General features: G+C 55.5%; 1 protein-coding gene across 4 annotated transcripts in view; it reads right to left on the bottom strand.

The window, feature by feature from the left end:
* The window catches only part of NEK6 (NIMA related kinase 6), a 95113-nt gene that overhangs the window by 6704 nt on the left and 67081 nt on the right, over window positions 1-21328 (bottom strand). For all 4 annotated transcript variants that reach the window (XM_035257168.3, XM_009002757.5, XM_035257147.3 and 1 more), the window contains exons 6-8: window positions 18018-18126; window positions 17053-17160; window positions 4684-4778 (exon numbers count right to left, since the gene is read on the bottom strand). In XM_035257168.3, the coding sequence (XP_035113059.1) occupies window positions 4684-4778; window positions 17053-17160; window positions 18018-18126 (312 nt within the window). The remainder of the gene's footprint in view (window positions 1-4683; window positions 4779-17052; window positions 17161-18017; window positions 18127-21328) is intronic.

Genomic DNA, 21328 nt, shown 5'->3' with positions numbered 1-21328 from the left:
AGTGCTCACGATTCCAGCCTCCTTCAAGACACTCTGCTGGGGCCCCACCAGAGGGCCAGTGCTCTCATTTCAGCCTCTTCAAGACACTCTGCTGGGGCCCCATCCAAGGGCCAGTGCTCTCATTCCAGCCTCTTCAAGACACTCTGCTGGGGCCCCACCCAAGGGCCAGCTGCGGGGCTTTGTGGTGGCTCTCACCAGCTGGGGTCAGCACCAGCAAGTCAGGTGCTGCAGGTGGTCCTCAGTAATAGCTGGATGCCCAGGTCTGGGAGAGAGTATAGGGGACTCAATGACGGGCCCCAAACACGTCCAGCCCCAAATTTTTGAGCCCTGTGAATGACACCTTATAGGGCAAAGACGATTTTGTAGGTGTGATGAAATTTTGGCTCCTGAGATGTGGGGATTATCCAGGTGGGCCCCCAGGTAGCCACAAGAGCCCTCTTGAGATGGAGCCTGAGGGAGGAGGCACAGAAGAGGGGAAGGAGCCAGGCTAATGCACACCAGAGGCTGTGGTGACATGAAGAGGGGGCTGAGGACCGCGGTGGCTTCTCCATTTTCCATGGAAGCACAAGGAAACAGATTTGCCCGCAGAACCTCCAGAAGGGCCTGCCTGCTGACACCTTGGCTCAGCCCAGCAAGACTGATTTTGACTTCTGGCCTCCAGAATCCAAGAGGCCCAAGAGAGTAAACTTATGTTGCTTGAAGCCATCAGCATGGTGGCATCTGTCATTGTAGCCACAAGGGACGGGCATAGGGGCTTCTAAGTCTTCTGGCACCACGCTGAGGCTCGGGGAAGGGCAGGTTTTCTCCTGCTGTGTTTGTCACCGGGGCCCAGGTGACCTGGGTATGTGCCTTGTGTGGGATCCTCAGCCGTAGTCCGGAGAAGGTGGCGGGCTTTGTTACAGCTCTTCAGGCTGGTGCGCCTGGAAGACACCACAAGCTATGGGGTGGGAAGCCTCTTGCCAATTACATAGTCCTGGGCTCAGATGTGGCTCCCCTCCCTGTCTGCTGGTAAAATGCTGCTTTGCCTTCCGCTTTCATGACTACGGGAGTGGGGAGGGGGTCACCTGGCACAGAGCCTCTGCCCTGTCACCCTTGGAGGGGCCAGCCATGGGTAGCCACACCAGCCTGCTGCTGTAGGAGGCTAGGGCTGCTCGGGTTAGATCAGCGCCAGCCATCCCTGAGGTTACCAGACTGCTGTGTTTCATTCACTTCCTGCTGCTGATTGGTGCCCCCAGGCTTCGATCTGTCCCCCTGCCCCCACATCCCGGGCAGTACCCGCCCACCCAGCTGCAAGCCGCACAGCCCTTCTCCAACAATTGAGTCAGCTCAGCAGAACCCGCGCCTCAATGCCAGGGAGCCATGAAGGCGGGGCTGCCTCGTGAGAGTCATTTAGGTGCCCAGAAATGAGGACTTGGAGGAGGAGGAGGACTGCCTGACCCAGAGTCCAGTGAGGCCTGGCACAGGCTGTGCTGTGTCTGCCTCTGCAGAGCTGAGACAAAAGCTCGAGCAGGGAATGGGGCTGGGAACCGCAGGGCTGGCTCTCAAGTGGAGGGCCTGGCACAGGGAGAGGGAGCCAGCTGCCTGCCTCCAGGCCCCAGCCCTGCCCCAGCCCCAGGGTAGGTGGACACAGCTCAGCCAGCCTGGGCAGCCTGTGTGTGTTTATGTGCTGTGTGTGTTTATGTTTGGAGACCCCTGTGGTTCAGGGGGGACAGGAAGCAGCTGACAAGAATCCAAAGCAGAATGTTAAACGAAAATCCATCTGGCCCAGGGTCCAGACGCATGAGGAGAGGACGACGAAGCCAGCGGGAAGCCAAAGTGCAGCTCCAAGACTGAGGCTGAGCTGCATTTTGGCTTCCCGCTGGCCAAAGCAAAAAGGGAAATGTGACAAGTGGCAGGAGCCTCGTGCCAGGGGCAGGCAGAAGTGCCCATGCTCAGCCTATGGCTGCTGGACAGGCCCGAGGGCCTTCTCGAACTCGGCACCTCAACCCCAGGGCCTCTTTTACTCCTCACTATGACAAGGCAGGCTAGGATCTCATTCTCTATATGGGACATCTGGAGCCCATGGGGTGGGGCTGACTTGCCCGGATTCTTCTGTAGGGGAGCCATGGAGCTGGGATTTGGATGGAAGTGAGTTGTTGCAAGTGAGTTGCCTACACACATATACATGCTCTAATTCAAAATCGCATTTCCCGACCGTCCACTATGCTGAGGGCATTTGCCTGGGCCTTGGGAGACCCGTAACAGCTGTCTCTGCCCCTCAGTATCTGACACCAGGTGGATGATGCCCACTTCCAGGTGGGTCTGCATCCCCTCCTCAGACCCTAGGGCAGGTAGGAGCAGGGCGGTGACCATAGAGTTCTGAGCCCAGGTTAGCAGGTGACATGGGCGTGGCTCTGTTGCTGGCCTCGTGACCTTGGTGGCCAGAGTGGTCACCTGCGTAAGTGCCTGAACTTAAAGGAGTCCCAGAGAGACTTGAACTCATGACTCCTGGGTGACAAACCCTGAGGCACAGTGGCTCTCCTCACCAGGGGTTCTGCCCACCTGGACTTAACGTTTTCTCTGCAAGATAAAAGGCACACACCCTCCCCAGGGCTCCTCTGAATGTGCAGGTACATGGGGCCTCCAGGCCAGCAGGTTTCTTTCCTGTCGCCTCTCAGAAGAGTTTGGACTTGCACCTCTTTTCTCCTGTGGCTAAGACACTTCCCTCCAAATTCCCTCCTGCATCCACAGCTGTCCCCTGAGCTCACCTACACACCCTGCTCAATGCTCACCACACCAACCCACCCAGGAGCTGGGCTGTGGAGAGGCAGGGAGGACAAATGCCTCATTCCCCCTTCCACCTTCAGGGCACTCCCCCATCCACTGCAGACACTCTCCACGGTTGCTCCAACGAGGTGCTCTTTCAAAGAGCTCCTCCTGCAACCGATGCCCTGTGGAGTCCTGGAGAGAGCACTCAGCCTGCTTCCCAGCTCTGTCAGGGGCGGACTCACCCACAGACCCTCGAGAGGATGCTCTGGGTCACCCACATCTGCTAAGCACCAGGAGAGGGGGACCTAAGCACTAGTTCCACAAGGACCACACCTCCAGTCAGTCTGTTAAAATGAAATATGTGTTCTTACAATAAATAGCAGGTCACTGGCTTATAAAGAAAGATGCTGCCCGCCTGGCTAACATGGGGAAACCCTGTCTCTACCAAAAAATACAAAAATTAGCTGGGTAGGGTGGCGGGCACCTATAGTCCCAGCTACTTGGGAGGCTGAGGCAGGAGAATTGCTTGGACCTGGGAGGCAGAGGTTGCAGTGAGCCGAGATCATGCCACTGCACTCCAGCCTGGGTGACAGAACCAGACTGTCTCAGAAAAAACAAAAGATGCTGTGAAGTATAGACCCTGCAAATGGATCAGGGTTTTGATGTCATAGTCCCAATCTGTAATGAGGGGAGGGGAAATCTCATCACCACAAGACCCTGGCCATGTGAGCTGCCACGGGCCCCAAGTGGTCCAGCGACTGCAGCGTATCCCTCAAGTTCATGTGCAAGGGCTGTGAGGTCAGGCCTCAGACTCGAATGGTTCACGAGGGGGCCCAGCCATCAGGCTCTGTGGACAACTGCTTAGCACTGGAGGCAGGCCTTGGACACACTGTTCTGAGCTCACTGCTGTGGACTGTCACTGGCCACAGCAGCTGAGACAGGTTCTTTCAGTGTGTGGGTTCCAGGCCCGACCCCCCGGTCGGCTTAAGTCAGCTCCAAGGAAAGCAGAAAAACAATCGGGGCTGGGCTTGGTATCTGGCCTCGGGGGGTTTCCAGAGCCCTTTCCTGTCTGTCATTTATCAGGACTAGGACAATGCAAGACAGGTGCTCCTGATCCCGTTTTACAGATGCGGATGGGCTCAGCCAGGCAGATGAAAGTCTGGAGCTGCCCAGCCTTCAGTGGTCTAGGGGTAGCCGGGAGCTTGTGTGGCTGCCAGCCTGGACATGGAGGGCTCAGGCATCCCTCTGCAGAGGCTGCCAGAGCTTAATGGCCATGCTCCCCACGCTCCTCATCACCTGGGGCCCCAGTGTGGCTAGACAAAATGGGTGGGGGGTTTCCACTTATTTGTACTGTCTCATGTCTGGGCCCACCAAGATTCGGAAATGTTCCTGTTCCTTCATCCAGGCAGGCTACCAGGTCTGGAAGTGGCCACCTCCTAGCTCCACTTCCTGGCTCAGGGGAGAAGTGTGGTCTTTGGAGAAACCCATATTGCTGGGCCCAGACAGGTGGCCACCTGTCAGTGGAGAGCGATTCAGGGGCCTGAGGCAGGTCTGTGTCCTCTCCTGACCCTGGTGCATGGGTCCTGACCCATAATAAATAATGAATACAGTCGCCAGTGTGGTATGTGGTTTCCTGGGCAACCTGGACAGGGGTAGCTGGGGATCAGATGCCCGGCCTGTGCTCCCTCTGTCTCCCTTCCTGGACCCCGCCCACTGCTGTCCACCCACTAATAGCCTCTGCCAGCCTGGCCCTGCAAACCAGGCCCCATGTGGGGCTGGGGAGGGTGAAGGACAGGGCCCTGGTGGTACCATGCCTCAAGTGGATGTGACATTCCCAGGTTCTGACCCTGAGCTGGTAAAGTGAGCCCTGCCGTAACTGCCCCTGCACCAACGCAAGTCCCACCAAATGCTGCTGAGCCTCGGGCAAAGACTCACCTCATAGAGCAGACAGCCCAGGGACCAGATGTCGGACTTGAAGTTGTAGCCATTCTCATGGATCCTCTCCGGCGACATGTAGTAGGGTGTCCCCACTGTAACACAGCAAGGGGGGCTGCTTACACTCCGTGCAGGGCAGGGGCAGGGCACAGAGGTGAGGCTGGAGGGAGGGCACACAGGTTGTGGAAAGACTGCGCCTCGGTCTCTGAGCAGCCCCGCTTCCTCTCGGGGCCTGTGTCTTCCTCTGTTGGATGAGCAGCTGGATCAGACTGCAGGTTCCCATGCTATCTGGGCACTACACACCTGGGGTGCTGGGGGCTTGAGGTAGATTCCCTGGAGCCAATAGACCAAGAATCCAGCCGGGAGGCCAGGTGTGGTGGCTCACGCTGTAATCCCAGCACTTTGAGAGGCCGAGGTGGGTGGATCACCTGGGGTCAGGAATTTGAGACCAGCTTGGCAGACATGGCAAAACCCCATCTCTATTAAAAATATAAAAATTAGCTGGGCATGGTGGTGGGGGCCTATAATCCCAGCTACTCGGGAGGCTGAGGCAGGAGAATCACTTGAACCTGGGAAGTGGAGGTTGCAGTGAGCTGAGATCGTGCCACTGCAGTCCAGCCTGGGCAACAGAGTGAGACTTGGTCTTAAAAAAAAGAATCAGGATGAGGCTGGAGAGCAGGGGGTCGGTGTTTCTGCCAACTGCCCAGGGGAAGGGGATGCCATGGCCTGACTGTGGGAAGCAGCTGACCACATGTCCTTTAAGGGGAAAATCCTGAATCTTCAAGAGTCAGGATCAGGCTTTGAACAGTGAAAAGTAAACCCCCACCATGGAGACTGACCAAGATCTCACATGTCAGCTCATTCGTGTTCACAACGGCGCCATAAGGCAGCATCTCCATTTTGCAGATGGAGAAACTGAGGCTAAGACAGGTGAAGAGGTTTGTATGAGAGTGGCAGGAATTAGTGCAAACCCAGACCCTCAGGCTCCAGAAACCGAGCACTTAGCCCTGGCCGTGGCCAGCACCTATTAGACTGTGCAGACTCGGGGTTGGCCTAGGTCTCTTCAACAAGATGGAAAAGGCGCTCCCCAAAAAGGGCAGGTACGGAGGCGCTAAACTAGGGATTTCAGTTCATCAGATCACACCATTCAGAGAGTTAAAAGGCAAGCTGCAGACTGGGAGAAAATCATCCCAGCACATACACCTGACAATGGATGCTACAGACTATACTTCAAAGCTTCTGTAAATCAATGAGACAAACTACCCACTTATTCAAATGAGCAAAAGATTCCAACAGGCACTTCACAAAAGAGAACATCCCAGTGGCCAATAAGCACGTGAAGGGAGGCTACTTTTCTCATTACTCATCAGGGAAGGGCAAATTACAACACAATGAGTGGCCGGACGCCATGGCTCATGCCTATAAACCCAGCACTTTGGGAGGCTGAGGTGTGTGGATCACCTGAGGTCAGGAGTTCAAGACCAGCCAGGCCAACATGGTGAAAACCTGTCTCTACTAAAAATATAAAAATTAGCCAGGCGTAGTGGTGTGCACCTATAATCCCAGCTACTTGGGAGGCTGAGGGAGGAGAATCGCTTGAACCCAAGAGGTGAAGACTGCAGTGAGCTGAGATTATGCCACTGCACTGTAGTCTGGGTGACAGAGTAAGACTATCTCAAAACAAAAAACAACAGAAACAAAACACAATGAGGTGCAACTACACACCCATCTGAATGCTTAAAGACAAAAACAAAGTAAAAAAAAAACAAGGTCAGTGATGTGTGGAGCACCTTGAACGTGGGTAAAACGGTACAACTACTTTGGAAGACCATCGGGTGGTTTCCACCATGGTCAAACACTGCCAACACTATAACCCAAGCAATTCCGCTCCTAGGTAGCTGCCTGAATGAGTGCTTCCATCCATCTAGAGACACAATCAAGAATGTGCAGAGTGGCTTTCCAGCAAAAACTGGAAACAAATGTTGGATCAATTGATAAACTGTGGTCTGTTCACACAGTGGGAACCTATACAGCAATGCAAAATAACAAACCTCAGTTACACACAGCAGAATGAATGCAGCTCACAGACATAATGCTGAGGAAAAGAAACCAGGCACAAAAGAGCACACACTATCATATTTCATCTATGTGAGGTTCAAGAACAGGAAAAACTACTCTATGGGAGTTGTGACCAGGAAAGGGATCCAGGAGCTTCACTGCATGTATAGTATACCTCAGTTAAAAAGTGAAAGAGGGCTGGACGCAGTGACTCATGCCTGTGATCCCAGCACTTTGGGAGACCAAGGAGGGTGAATCACCTGAGGTCAGGAGTTCGAGACCAGTCTGGTCAACATGGAGAAACCCCATCTCTACTAAAAATACAAAAGAATTAGCCAGGCACGTGCCTGTAATCCAACCTACTTGGCAGGAGTGCTAAGGCAGGAGGATAGCCTGAACCTGGGAGGCGGAGGCTGCAGTGAGTGATCACACCACTACATTCCAGCCTGGGTGGCAGAGCGAGACTCTGTCTCAAAAAAATAAATCCATAAATTAAATAAAAAGTGAAAGAGGAAAAAGGTTTTATGGTGAAGGTGGAGCTCTGCCGCCAAGAGGAAGCCAGAGGGCTTTAGGGCCTGTCCTCAGAGTCCCTCTTCCCCGCAGGAAAGGCCCACACAGAGCAAACTGTGGAGCGGTATGCCCTGACCTCCCCCCATTGCCTGTAGGGCCATCTCTGGGCAAAAGGGCACACATTGGAAGAGCTGGAACTGTGCAAAGATGGCTGGATTTCCTGGGGGAGTGGGCTCTCCATTACCAGAGGCATGAAAACCTCAGCAGAGGGGCTGATTTAGCAGGTCTGGGGTGGAGCCTGGGAATCTGGACCTGTAACCTGACATTCTCCTATCAGCCCATTGGGAAGATGGCTATTCTGGAGGCATAGGCCTGGATTTTTTTTTTTTTTTTTGACAGTCTTGTTCTGTCACCCAGGCTGGAGTGCAGTGGTGTGATCTCAGCTCACTGCAACCTCTGCCTTTTGGGTTCAAGCAATTATTCTCATGCTTCAGCCTCCTGAGTAGCTGGGATAATAGCTGTGCGCCACCACACTTGGCTAATTTTTATATTTTTAGTGGAGATGGGGTTTTACCATGTTGGTCAGGCCGGTCTCAAACTCCTGACCTCAGGTGATTTGCCCACCTCAGCCTGTCAAAGTGCTGGGATTCCAGGAGTGAGCCACTGTGCCCGGCCTGGCTTGGACTTTTAAGGATGCTGAACTGAGAACATTTTCACTGGCCTGGAGACACCATGTCATGTGGCAGAGGCTGCTGCTGTCCTAACCAGAATCTTTGCGGGAGCTGGAGTCCCAGTGTGGCAAGGGCTGGGCTGAGATGTGGCCTGTGACATGAGGAGGGGGGACCCAGGATCCTGGGAGGAGAATGGACCACTCAGGGGCCGGACTCAGAAAGCACCAGGCCCAGGCCTTAGGGTCTCACGGTCAGGAGATTTCGGAAAAAACACAGGTAACTTGAAATTTCATGAAGGAAGGGCACTTAACACACACAAAGCCCCCAACTACCATCTGTGTTAGTCACTGTGATTTTTAAAACAGCTTAACATGATTTAGAAAACCCATTTCTCAAAACTGTGGATAGTTCTTTACAAAATGAACACAAGTTTAACATTTTGAACTTCATTATATTTTTTTCCTTCTTATTTTTTTAGACAGGGTCTCGCTCTGTTGCCCAGGCTGGAGTGCAGTGGCATAGTTATAGCTCACAGCAGCCTGGAACTCTGGGGCTCAAGTGATCTTCCTGCTTCAGCCTCCTGAGTAGTTGGGACTATAGGTATGGGCCACCATGCCTGGCTAAATTTTAATTTTTTTTTTTTTTTTGAGATGGAGTCTTGCTCTGTTGCCCAGGCTGAAGTGCAGTGGCATGACATTGGCTCACTGCAACCTCCACCTCCCAGGTTCAAGTGATTCTCCTGCCTCAGCCTCCTGCTGAGACTACAGGCTTATGCCACCATGCCCAGCTAATTTTTAGTAAAGATGGGTTTTGCCATCTTGGCAAGGCTGGTTTTGAACTCCTGACCTTGGGTGATCCTCCCGCTTTGGCCTCCCAAAGTGCTGGGATTACAGGCATGAATCACCACACTACACCTAAAATGCTTTGTAAAGAGGGTCTCACTATGTTGCCCAGGCTGGTCTCAAACTCCTGGCCTCAAGCGATCCTCCCACTTTGGCCTCCTAAAGTGTTGGTATTATAGGCGTGAGCCACTGCACCCGGCCTTGTTTTTCTGACCATAATGAAGATGGATGAAGAACTACCTTGGAGAGGCTGTGAATGGTGTTGGAAACCTCCGCTCTGGGCTGTGAACCCCCAGGGGCAGGACCTTGTTTGTAGCTGCATCCCCATACTGTGCGCAGGACAGCTCACAGGAGTCCTGTAGGCGTCTGCTCACCGAATGAATGAATCCGCCTGCCTGTTAGCTACGTGGCCGTGTGTGCCAGTGCCCACAATTCTTTGCAGCTGAACACACTGCTTATTTAACTGATGGCTGCCTGGAGCTCAAGTGTCTGAAATGTAATCACTGCTTTATCAGGACACCAAGCTCCTTTTCATGGCAACAATCCCCAAACAAGCACAGCAGCCCTCACTTAAAGCCCTGCTTGTGAGAAAGGTGTCCTCCTCTATGCATACTTGATGAGCGCAGCCAGGGGCTAACCACTACTCAGCAGAAAGGGCTGTCAGTCAGTATGTGAATCTGTGTGGGGTTCTACTGGGAAAGCGAATTGCGACTTTCAGTAGCAACACCTTGTATATTTTGATCATGAGGGAGCAAAAGTAAAGGAACGGGCCAGTGTGGAATGGATGGCTTGTTGTAGCCAACCATGGGATGAAACAGTTCTCGGTGAACAGGGGGAAGCTCAGGACAAAGGTAAGTGGATTCCAGCACCAGGGCTATGGATGGATGTGCCCACAGGCTGGACAATGATGTGGGACCAATGGGGTGCACATGGAGATGGCAGGGGGGAGACGGAGGCAGGGAGTCCTGTCCTCAGTGAGGGACGCCACTGTCCACTCTCTTGGCTACACTGCGCTCTTCAGACCCTGGCCAAGCCCCTTCCTGTCTGACCGGCTCTTCCCACCTCCAGTCTCCTCTGCTCACTGTGGATCTGCCTGGGCCTCTACAGGAGGGAGGCTGTGGGGAGATTCACCTACACTAGGACGGGGCTGTGGCCTGGCGCTGCCTTGGCCAGGTCCATCTGAAAGCAAGGGCTTTGAGTGCCTGGCCCTCAACCCGGGTCCTCACATACTGGTCACTCCGGCCCCAGCCCCAGCCCCAGCCCCAGCCCATTCTTCCACTTGTTTCTGTGCTTTTGCATGTGCGTTCCCTTTGCTACCTAGAGGGCTCCTTTAAGGTCCCCCTCCCCTGGCCAGGGAGACCCAGCTGCTCAGCAGGACCCAAAGGTTAGGTTTGTCCCTTTGTTCTGTCACCACTTCCTTCCTCTGCTGGGCTTGGAGGCAGGCCCACAGATCCCTGTCTCAGCCTGGCTTTATACTGAAAGCCCGGGCACATGGGCAGAGAGAGGTTTGGGGCACCAGCCCTCCGTCCCCTCCTCTCTTCACTCCACTCCTCTGCCACCTCACTGTTCTTTCCGCTGGTTTAAGAAGAAAAGGCAAACACCCAAATGCAATTTGGAGCTTTCTTCTAAGATGCTAGTGTTGCGACTGCCATTCATTCATCATTCACCCGTCTGTCCACCCATCCATAACTGTCTATTGTCCGTCTATCCACCCTTTCATCCTCTCATCCATTCATCCTTTCATCCATCCATCCATCCACCCATCCATAATTGTCTATTGTCCGTCCATCCACCGTTTCATCCTCTCATCCATCCATCCATCCATCCATCCATCCATCCGTCTGTCCATCATCCAGCCAGCCAGCCAGCCACCTGCCCACCTCCATCCAAGATTAACTGAGCCTTGACCCTGCTGGGACCTTGCAGGCGTGGCCCCATCAGAAGGCAGGGAGTTAGCTGCCTATTCTGGGAAGTAGCTAGAAAGAGCCAGCTGACCACATCTATCAAGGAAGGACTGAACTGATCTGTGCTGCAGCTAAACTGCCTGAAAAGTTGGTTAAAAATCTGAATTGGTTAAAAGTTGGTTAAAAATCCAGACCTGGGGGGCCAGAATTCCGGGGATGGAATGTGAACACCTGAATCTCTTACAAACTCCTGGGGGCTTCTAATGTTAGCTCCAGTCTAAAAGGAGCAGCCAAAAGGCCTCACCCACCCCACTCTTTCGGCACTCGGTGAGCATCTGTGTAACAGGAAGGTAAAGAAAGTGAAGGAACAGGTGAAGCCTTAACTGAGAGAGGCTTGGCCCATCCTGAGCCGGGCACAGGGACCTCAGGTCCCTGCCTCCTGGCAGGTTCCCCAGCCCCCTGACCCAGGGGAGGGGCTGATCCCCCTTGGTCTGTGCATCTGAAAGTTGGGGTGCTGTGTGTCCCTGGGGGCAGGGTGTCCTGGACTGGAGCCAGGGCTGCGTGAAGCTACAGGTACACACACAGCACCTCCTCCTGTGATGCCAGCATGTCTGGGCAGAAGTCATGTCAAGCCTGGTTTCTATGCTGACAACAGCCACTCAGATGTTACAGAGCACAATGCCCAACTTGCGTGAGTTTTGAATATAAAACGAGAGATTTCAAAGAAATCCTCAGCTTGCAGCAGGCCACTGGAGGTGTCTGCAGACGCCAGGGTGCCAGGATTCTGAGGAAGAGTCGGGGAAGCTGGCAGGAGGAGGGCCTCCACAGATAGGGGCCCTGCCCAGGACCACCTCTGTGGGCGGCACAGCCCGGGCCTCATCCCAGCCCATCTCCCAGTGATGCAGTGATGCAGAGATGCAGAGGCAGAGCCCTGTGAGCTGGGTCTCAGGCCCCTCCCAGCGACTCCCACCACCCCCTCCTCTCAGTGGGGGACAGAGCTGTGTGTATGAAAGAAGAACCTAACAAACCCTGACCTTCCCGGAAGCTTTACCTAGAACTCCCCGATTTCAAACCCAGCAGATATCAGAGGAGAATGTGGGATCTGAAAGAGGGAGGCTGATTAAAGGCGCCCCACTTCCCCAAGACACGCTGCTCCTGTCAAAACAAACTTTGCCATATTTTGATGAAATGCTCTCGGTGTTTGAAACACATTCATTAGCTATGAAAAAGGCAGACTTCACATGAAGGAGAGGCTGGTATCTGCGAACTGCCCGTCTTCCCCAGATGGTAGACTGGGAAGCAGCTGGAGAAATGTGGTCTCCTTGCCGACATCCCTCCAGCTGGTGGGACATCGGGCTGGATGGCTGTGCTTTGGCGCCGAATCCTCCATGGGACAGGCAGGGGCAGGTGGGGACAGCAGTGATGTGGAGCTGGAGCCAGCAGGCTGGCCCTGCTTCCTCCACTCCCTGGCTGAGAAGAGAAACTCTCTCTCAGCCTCGGTCTCCCTATCAGGAAAATAGAAGGTCCCCCCAACCTCTGGAGACTTGGTTTCCCTCTCTGGAAAATGAGAAATGATTGCTGGAACATTTGGTTCATGGTGAAGACGAAATGGATTCTCCTAACAGGAGGCATCTTCCGTGAAGGCAGGGGCCAAGCCGGCCTCCCCAGGGAGCAGCCCGGCTCAGCACAGGTCCTCATCGAATGGATGGGTGAATGAATGAACCAAAGAGCTGGAGTTTACACCCAAGGTCCAAATTGACTCCTCACTTGCTGGCCTCTTAAAGCCTGTTCCACTCCTCCCTCCCATCTCAGGCATCAGTTCACCTCTCCTCAACAGTTTGTGCCCCTGAAAATGCCAGTAATGTGGCAGACCCATGACTGCTACCCAAGGATTAGTGCTCAGAACTTCAGCTCAAACTCAGGCCTGAGAGCCATCTGCTGAGCCAGGGATTCTGGGCCTGGGGGCCTGGCAAGACCATTCTCAGGCGTCCTGCATGGCTGGGATGGGACACAGGGTGGGGCTGGGGCAGGAGGCGGCCTGGGACACATCTGCATGGCCCTTGGTGCCTGCACTGATGAGTGTCCACAGGATGCCTGGCCATGAAGGTCATTCATCCACTCAGCAAATGTTCCACAAGGGCCCCCGTGCCAGGCCTGGGCGCAGATGTATCACAGCATGGCATGATCCCCTGCAAGGCGGTGCTGACACCCACCACGAGACGAGGCTCTGTCCGTCCCTGTGGGGCCCAGGAGGAGCTCCAGGTCCCTCACCAACAACTGCTGCTGGCCAAGTCAGGTGGGCTTTTCCTCGAGGGAGCCAGTGCTCAGAGCTCTGGATGTTGCTTGCACCCGAGGTCTCGCTGGGGATCCTCTCTGGACCCCTTCCCTGGGCACCCACAGCCCAAGCCCTCCCTGTCCAAGCTGCAGGCTGGTGCCTGGAGAAGGGTTCTTGGAGTTGAGCTGTTTTCCTATGGGGCTCTGGTACCTGCCCACTGGGCGACCACAGGGACGCAGTCTCTCTTACTTCCCTGCACCTCAGTTTCTTCATCTATAAAATGGGATAATAAGCCTTGTGATGATTTACAAAAAAGAAAAATGAGCAAAATGGTTTTTTTTGAGACAGTCACTTGGCCAGGCTGGAGTGCAGTGGTGCCATCCTGGCTCACAGCAATCTCCACCTCCTGGGTTCAAGTGATTCTCCTGCCTCGGCCTCTTGAGTAGCTGGGATTACAGGCATGCACCACCATGCTCGGCTTATTTTTTTTGCAATTTTTAGTAGAGGTGAGCTTATATCACATTGGCCAGGCTGGTCTCAAACTCCTGAGCTCAAGTGATCTGCCTGCCTCGGCTTCCCAGAGTGCTGAGATCACAGGTGAGAGCCACCATACCCAGCCCACAAAAGAATGTTTTTTAAACTGTTTTTTGTCTGCTGTTAACTCACCTTTGCAGTGAGTTCAGTGGCTACAGAGAAATGAAGTGAGGGCAGCTCTGGGAGGGGTGGGGCCGGCCTGGGCTCCCTGGGGCTCTGTTTAGAATCACCCCCAGCACCTGCCCTGCCCACCCACAGTGGGCCCCAATAGGCGGTCCCACCTGTCCCCTCACCATGCCACTTGGCCTGGACCGTGTCTGTCCCCTCAGAAGCTGCATAATCACATATCCCCAGCACCCAGCCCAGGGCCAGGCAGTTGGCTGAAGGAAGGAGGGGGAAGGGATTTATGCCTCAGGGCCAGGCTAAGCCCCAGGAGACCTGGCGGGGCCCTGACCTCGAGTACCTGACAGGGTCACCCCCAACCAGACCTGCTCCCCCAGCCCCTGAGAGGCGGCATGGGCCCTGCCTAGGCCTGGGTGTGACCAGCCGCCCTTCCTGCCCCTGTCACCCGTGGCTGCCTGTCACCAAGACTGCCCTGTCACTAGAGCTGAGGAGCCAGGCCTGCCCGCCTGCTCTCCCAGCCCCGTGATTTGTCTTGCAGCTGCTGCCGTTGCTCGGAGCGAGACACTTGCTTGTCGCTTGTGAGCTGTGTATAGGCAAATCTTTCATTTTTCCTGCATTACGCCAGCGTGTACTGTCACTTAATTTTTATGTATGCAATCCTTCCTGACAAATATGATCTGCTGCCTGGTAATTCGCCTGACGCTCATTCTGTTCCGCGCTCTAATTACGGCTCCTATTTCTGACACCGAGGCAGCCGCTCTGCCACCGCTGGGTACCGCACCTGTCAGCCCGACCATGGCACTGACTAATGCCCTTTCATGCCAGCCTCGTGTTAGCAAATACAGAGGCGGGGAGGGGGTCCAAGGAGGGGGGAGGGGAGAGGAGACCAGATTTGCATAAGCCCAGCTCTTGGGTCAGCGGTCTTAGGAGACGAGGTGGTTGCCAGGGCAACGTGGCTGCCACCACAGCATCCCCACGTAGTAGGTGCACATGAGATGTGGCGGATGCATAATTCATTCCCACGCACAGGGTGTGAGGTGGCCCTGGCCCCTATGTCCCTCCTGAGTCACCATGCGATGATAATTAGTTCAGTCTCTTGCCTGAGCAAATGTGTGCGCGAGACTTAGCTTGGTGGAAGGGGTCTTTCCTGTATCTTGGAGACACACCCAGGTCCTGGGCTTTGGCTCAGCACTGTCACCATCCTGAAACCTGGCAGTACAGGCCTTGGTTCTGGGAGCTTGTCCTGCTAGCAGGGACTTGCTCAGCCCCGTGCAGTCCTCAGCTTATTGGACATCTCCTGGGTGCTGGGCACACAGCCTGGAGCGGGGACAGGCCCCAGGAGGGCTCCTTCCACCCATCATGCAGCCTGGCCATGCTCAGAGGGCTTGGGAAGAGCCTGGCTTATGAGAGCGGCCTTCTCCCAAGTTCCAATTCCTTCTCATTAATATAATAAGTGCACCAGTCCAAGTCAATAACATCACACTGTCGGATGAGACGCATCTCTGCCCCTTCCTAATGATGCGATCCTAACTGGCTCTGACGGAGCGCCGCAGTCTTTTCTCTGCAGTGGGACAGAGAAAGGCTCGGAGCTGACTGACAGGGGACAGGAGGCAGCGGTTTTAACTCTTCTCTTTGACAGATTCCCTTGAATTTCCTGGTCTTTTCGAAGCTCTTCAACCAGATAGGTAAATAGTCCCAAACTCAACGAAACACTTGGTTTTTCACAAGAAAAGTCCATGTTTGAGGGGACAGGGAAAGACGAGGCTTCCTTCCAGTAACAGAGTCAGTGGCCTGGGTCCCTGAAGGGGGCTCCAACAGTATCTGTCTGGGCCCCCGGCCCTCATTTCCAGGAAGCAGCGTGGGTTCTGGAAAGAGAGGCCTGCTGCTGTGACCTCGGAAGAATCTCTCGAGTGCCTGGATTTCAGATCCTTCGTCTGCTACACGGAAGGAGCCTCTGGATGCCTGGGGCTGTCAAGGGTATGAGTGGAGTGTCCCATACTCCCAAGGGGGGCGTTCCTGATACATCTTCCCTTTGGAGCTAAAGGAAGAGGCCTGGCCAGGTGTCCCCACAGGCAGATGGGGATAAGAGTTTCAACACAACACCCTCCCTGCCACCCGCACTGGCTCCATCAGCTGCTAGGAGCTGCTGGTCTTTAGGTTTGTACATTTCTCCTAATTGTGTGCGACGCACTGAGAGTCTCACTGGAACCCGTGTGAACAGTGACACTTTCCATAGGCAAGTGTGACTTCCAGAAAGTGCCTCTGCCCAGACAATGCTGCTCTCACACCCAGCTTGCTGCAGGCACTTGGGGTCTGGGGATGGGAGACATCCTGGCCTGAGCCATGGAGTGGGGTGGAAATGGGCTGGAATGGGTCGGTGTTCAGGGAGGCAGCCAGCAGCTCCTGGGGCCCAGCTCCCTCCTGGGGAAGTAGATGCTGGCGGGGGCAGCACACGGGGTGGGCCTGGGACATCTTCTTCTGCAAACGTACCTCAGAAAGCCAAGAACTAGCCCTGAGAAAGCAGGGTCCTCCCCTACTCCATGGGCCTCTGGGAAAGGTTCCCACAGACGGCTGTGGTGAAACCCAGACAGCCCAGGAGTAATGCATAGGAGACTCTGTTCCTGAATTCCACTGCAGGCAGGGGGGCTGTCCTGGGTCCTATGTTCTCATTAAATGAAAGATCCTCCATCATCCAGCATTCCAGCTGTCACACTTGCTTCCATACCCAGTGTATGGATTCTGAAGCTTGCCACTGCTTCACATGTCCCCAAAACACACATGTGACCAAGTCTCTTCCCAAGTCCAGTCTTTTAGCAACCCCTGACCCCTAGAGTGGGGTCCAGCCCACTGAGCTCGACGTTCAAGCCCCGGCCCACCTTTCTTGCCGCTCCTGCAAGGACCCTGGCCAAGCTAAGCTCAGCCGCACACCGAGGCTCACCCACTCTTTCCTGGAACGCTGCTCCCTCCTTCCCTGTCCCAACAGCACCTGGTCACCCTTTATGGTCCAGCTACAATGTCACCTCCTCCCTGGCAGGCACCTCATCCCACAGCTTCTAAACTGCCAGTTTAAAAGCCAAAAACTAGGAACAGCACAAACGTCACCCTCCAGAAGGGATGGACCCGGGGTGCTGCCTGTGAATGGGACACTCACAGCAATGGGAGGATGACTGCCCTTCAACAGACACATCTCCCACTCCAAGCAACTGGCTCAGTCAGCTTCTCTCGCAAGGCCCAGATGGTGATCAGATGGTGCAGGAAGCCCCAGCCAGCCTCCTCTGGCCACAGCTGACTCCCTTCTGGGTCACTGTCCTGAAGAGATGAGAAACTCTGAGGCTTCAAGATGGCATCTTCCTGCACAAACTGACCAAAGGCACGTGGAGAGAATGCTTTCGTCTCCCTGCACAGTCTCTAGGACCACTGGGGGCTGCTGGGCACACACAGGCCCCCCTTACCTAGGGAGTGGGCTGCGGTGGTCTCAGAGCTGAAGAAGCGGCCCAGACCAAGGTCACCAAGCTTCACAACACCCGTGGCTGTGATGAACACGTTGGCAGGCTTGATGTCTGTGGGGTGAGGAGAAGGAGGTTGGTGTGGGGCAGGAAGCTTGCAGTAGGTGGGGCAGGGCGAGAGGAAGGGGAGCTCCAGGTGAGGTGAGGCCCAGCCCAGGTCCTACTCCCTGGCTCTGGCTGTGGAATCTCCAGAAATTAACCGTTTCTGAGCCTCAGTGTCTTCACCTGTAAAATGGGTCTCCCTTCACCAACCTCACAGAGCTGCTGCGAGGGTGTAGAGGGCAGGGGTTTCTGTGCTCCTGTTACAGCTGTATCCTCTGTGCCTAGAACAGTGCCTCACACAGGAGGCCCTCAGGGGAGTCTGTGTAATGAAGTGCTCAGTGGGACGCCCTGCACTGTACCCCCCTAGCAAGGGCAGGGTCTCAAGTACAGCAGACACTGAAAGATACAGGTAGAGTAAAGGAACACAGGTGTCAGCCTACCCAGAGGACTCTGCATCCTGCCAGGCACCCAGAAGGCTCCTTTTTACCACTTGGAATGACGTCTACTGTGGAAATGCCCCTCTCTGGTGCCTCTCCTTCTCAGTGCAGCCAAATCCCGCTGAGATGGCAAAGCCCCTACCAAAGTCCCCTCTGTGCAAGGCTTCCCCGACCTCCCTCCCAGGCTGCTGTTAGGAACTGCAGGTGGTGTGTCAAGCGGGGCCCCTGCCCCCTAGGGCTCATGTCATCTCCACCTCGGGGAGGACACTGACACGAGTGGGTGGTGGCTGGACAGTACCCTGCCTGGGAAAACAGAGTGGTCTGACTTCCTCAAGGGGCTGCCCGAGGACCCTGGAGGAGCCAAGGGGATGCGTCTTCCTGGGGCTTCTGGGGCCCCCGGGCTCCAGGCGGCGGCTGGTGGGTGGCGCGTACCTCGGTGCATCACCCGGCGTGAGTGCATGTGCTCCACGGCGCTGCACAGCTGCACGAAATACTTCCACACCGTCCTCTCTGGGATGAGCCGCTTCTGCTTCTTAAAGTACTGCAGTGAAGGAAGACAGGCAGAGGGACAGATCCGGGTGAGCGGGCTTGGAGGTGGGTGGCTGCAGGGCGCTGCCTGTATCCTTTCCCCGGGGGACAGCTGGTGACTGGCACGGGGTGGGAGACTGAGCTGCTGAGCAAAAATAAGCCCAGAACCAAGAGCGCTGTGTCTGTGCCTCTACTTCTACCTGAATGGCACTTCGTGGCCACCCTGTACCCACCCTGCAAGCTCCGTGAGGGCCACACAGGCCTGGCGTGTCCAGATGGCTTTGCTGCATGGAGCCCCAGATCAAATATGCTGAAAGTGGGCCTCAACTGCATTTTTCCAGAACCTTCTGGACACACCCCTGAAAGGGCGCTCCTTGCTGGACTGAAATGGGTGTGGACTCTCCCTGGCCCCTCGCCTGGCCCAGGAGGGTGGCACCCAGGACACACGTGGTGGTGAAATCACAGCCGCCCCCACCTCCTCGGAACCAACAGACCTCAGTGCACCGAGATTCTTAACAAGCACAGCGAGAACCTTGAGGAAATGGGCTTGACTCACTCAAATGGAACCCCAGTTCCAACAGGCTTCGCTGCCTGGGAAAACATACTTAGCGCTCCAGGAAGAAAACAAACACAGAAAGCCCCCAATGGCACTGAGTGAGCTCTAAAGTAACAGGAGGTCCTGGAGAGGGCAGGCCCAGAGCATGTCACAGCCAGCGTTCGGCTCGAGACGGGGATGGCTCCTGGACGCCAGGCCCACGTCAGTGCCAGTGCGGCAGGACTCCCTCATCAGTTACCTGCATGCCAGCTTCTGTTCAGGGGCTTTCTGCTTCAAAGTAACCACCTTTCCCCAAAGCAGGCAGAGGCGGCGCTGTGGGCCCACTGGTCAGGGCAGCTGCTCTCGTGCTGGAGAGCTGGGAACTGACTGACCCAGGACGTGCCAGTCTGGGAAGGGGCGCGGGTGGAGGAAAGGACCTGGGCAGGCACTCTCAGAGCACCTGCAGGGTGTGGCCACCATGCCGGGCCTGAGGGCGGGCTGGGCTCATGTAGAATCACAGCTCAACCCCAGGTCTCCCACCTAGAAAGCCCAAGCCCTTAGCTCACTTCTTCTTTTTTTGAGTTAGAGTCTCCCTCTGTCACCTAGGCTGGAGTCCAGTGGCGCAATCTTGGCTCACTGCAACCTCCACCTCCTGGGTTCAAGCAATTCTCCTGCCTCAGCCTCCCAAGTAGCTGGGACTGCAGGTATGTGCCACCACATCTGGCTAATTTTTTGTATTTTCAGTAGAGACGGGATTTTGACCTGTTGGCCAGGCTGGTCTTGAACTCCTGACCTCAGGTGACACGCCTGCCTTGGCCTCCCAAAGTGCTGGGATTACAGGCGTGAGCCACTGTGCCTGGCCCCCTTAGCTCACTTCTAGTAACACCAGTAACCATTGATATGGGAGACTGAGCTCAAAGAGGTTCAGGAACATGGCCAAGGTCAGCCAGCACCCAGCTGGGACCCAAGTCTCGATGCTTCCCACAGTGGGACAGTTGTAGCTGGGAGCCCCTGGCGTCACTGTAAATCCCATTGAGGTTGTTCTGAGGCGCATTTCTGGGAGGGCCTCTCGGGTGAGCCATCCCAGGTCTCAGCAAAGACCCCACTCCTGGGCCACCTCCAGGCCTGTGGCGGGCCAGGCTGGGATGTTATTCACACTGTGATGAGAGCGAATCCTCATTACAGCATTTAAGCAGGATGCGTGTGGCCGAGAGTGGTGATTTTCTAAATGTCACGTCCTATAAGCACTGTCTGACATTTAGCGGCGAGGCGCAGAGTCTCTCGTGGGTTCTGGGGCCGCAGCAGCTCCTAGCTTTACTCTTTCTCATAAATAACTCGAGCACCATGGCTGTGATGGCACAGGCTCTCAGGACACACACCCTGCTACTTGGCAGCCTCTGAGGCCAGTGAGGTGACCATGAGGTGGCCCCTGTTCCTCTGGAAACCTAGAGGTGGCCTGAGAGCAGGCAGAACCAGGGGAACTGAGCTCCCACCAGGTCCCAGGCACTGTGCTGGGTATGTCACAAGTGAGGAAACTGAGGCACAGGGACCCACCCAAGGCCATCCAGGGGATGTGTCTGACTTGGGTGAGTCTCTCCCCTGCCAGGCCCCCACTGCTGGGGGTTCCACCAAACCAGCTCTGCAGGTGAGGGCCCCTGAGCCAGGTTGCAGGGAACGGGAGCAGGCAGGTATAGGAAGGAGGAGGGGGGAACTGTGAGAGGCGGCTCCATGCCAGGTGAGGAGGAGGGATTTGAGGCTTGGGGGACCAGGTGCTGCTCAGAAACTCAGGCCACACCCATCTTGGACTCAGTCCTGCTGGGTTCATGACTGACGAACCCTGAGACAGTGTTGGCTCTAGGGAAGTGAGGAAGGGGAGCAGGGGGAAGGGGAGGCTGGCTGGGGAGGAGACCCCACATCCCAGGCCTGGCATAGAGGAGGGATGCTGGATAGAATGCCCCACGCCTCCTCTTCTCTCTCAGTTGAAGGAGACTGTACCCAGCCTGGGTTTCCCACAGTGCTCCTCCAAGAGGTTCCCGGGGACAGGGCAGAGACTGAGGCTCAGGGAAGAGACCTGCCAGCCCCGGCCCCCCATCTGCCTGTCTGACTGCAGCCCTACTTCATGGCCTGAGAGGCTACAGTGTCTGGGCTCCACTGGGGCTGAGAGAGTGAGGCGTCCTCTCCACAGGCTGAGTTCCTAGGAGGCAGCAAGGAGAGGCCGCTCCTTCACCTCCTGCTCCTCCTGTCCCCGCCGTCACCTCTCCTTCCACCAGGCCTCCAGTCTTTCTTCTAGAACACAGAGCTGACCATGTTTGCTCCCCACCATGAATCTTAGAAGCCTTTTGACCTTAGGGCATGGTCCCAGATCCCAAGCCTGGAGCGAGAGGCCCCACATGATCCGGTGGTCTCCATCTCAGCTCCCCTTCCCTCTCCCATCCCTGCTGGACCGTTCCTGCTTCTGGATAGCCTGCCTCCTCTAATGGCTCAGCTCAGTGCCACCTCCTCCAGGAAGCCTTCCCTGACTCCCACAGGCCCTGCACATGGCTTGTTCAAACTGGCTCCTAACTAATCCTTTGAGGGTCTGTCTTCCCGTTAGAATCCAGGATCCCTGAGGGTAGTAGCCATGCTGGCAGCATCCCTAGTTCTTGGTACGAGGGCTGGCACACAGTGGGTGCACAGTGCT

This window comes from Callithrix jacchus, chromosome 1 (assembly GCF_049354715.1).
Source record: "Callithrix jacchus isolate 240 chromosome 1, calJac240_pri, whole genome shotgun sequence".
NCBI classification, from domain to species: domain Eukaryota; kingdom Metazoa; phylum Chordata; class Mammalia; order Primates; family Cebidae; genus Callithrix; species Callithrix jacchus.
Note: the sequence above shows the minus strand (reverse complement) of the source record. Positions and strands in the feature narration are given on the sequence as shown.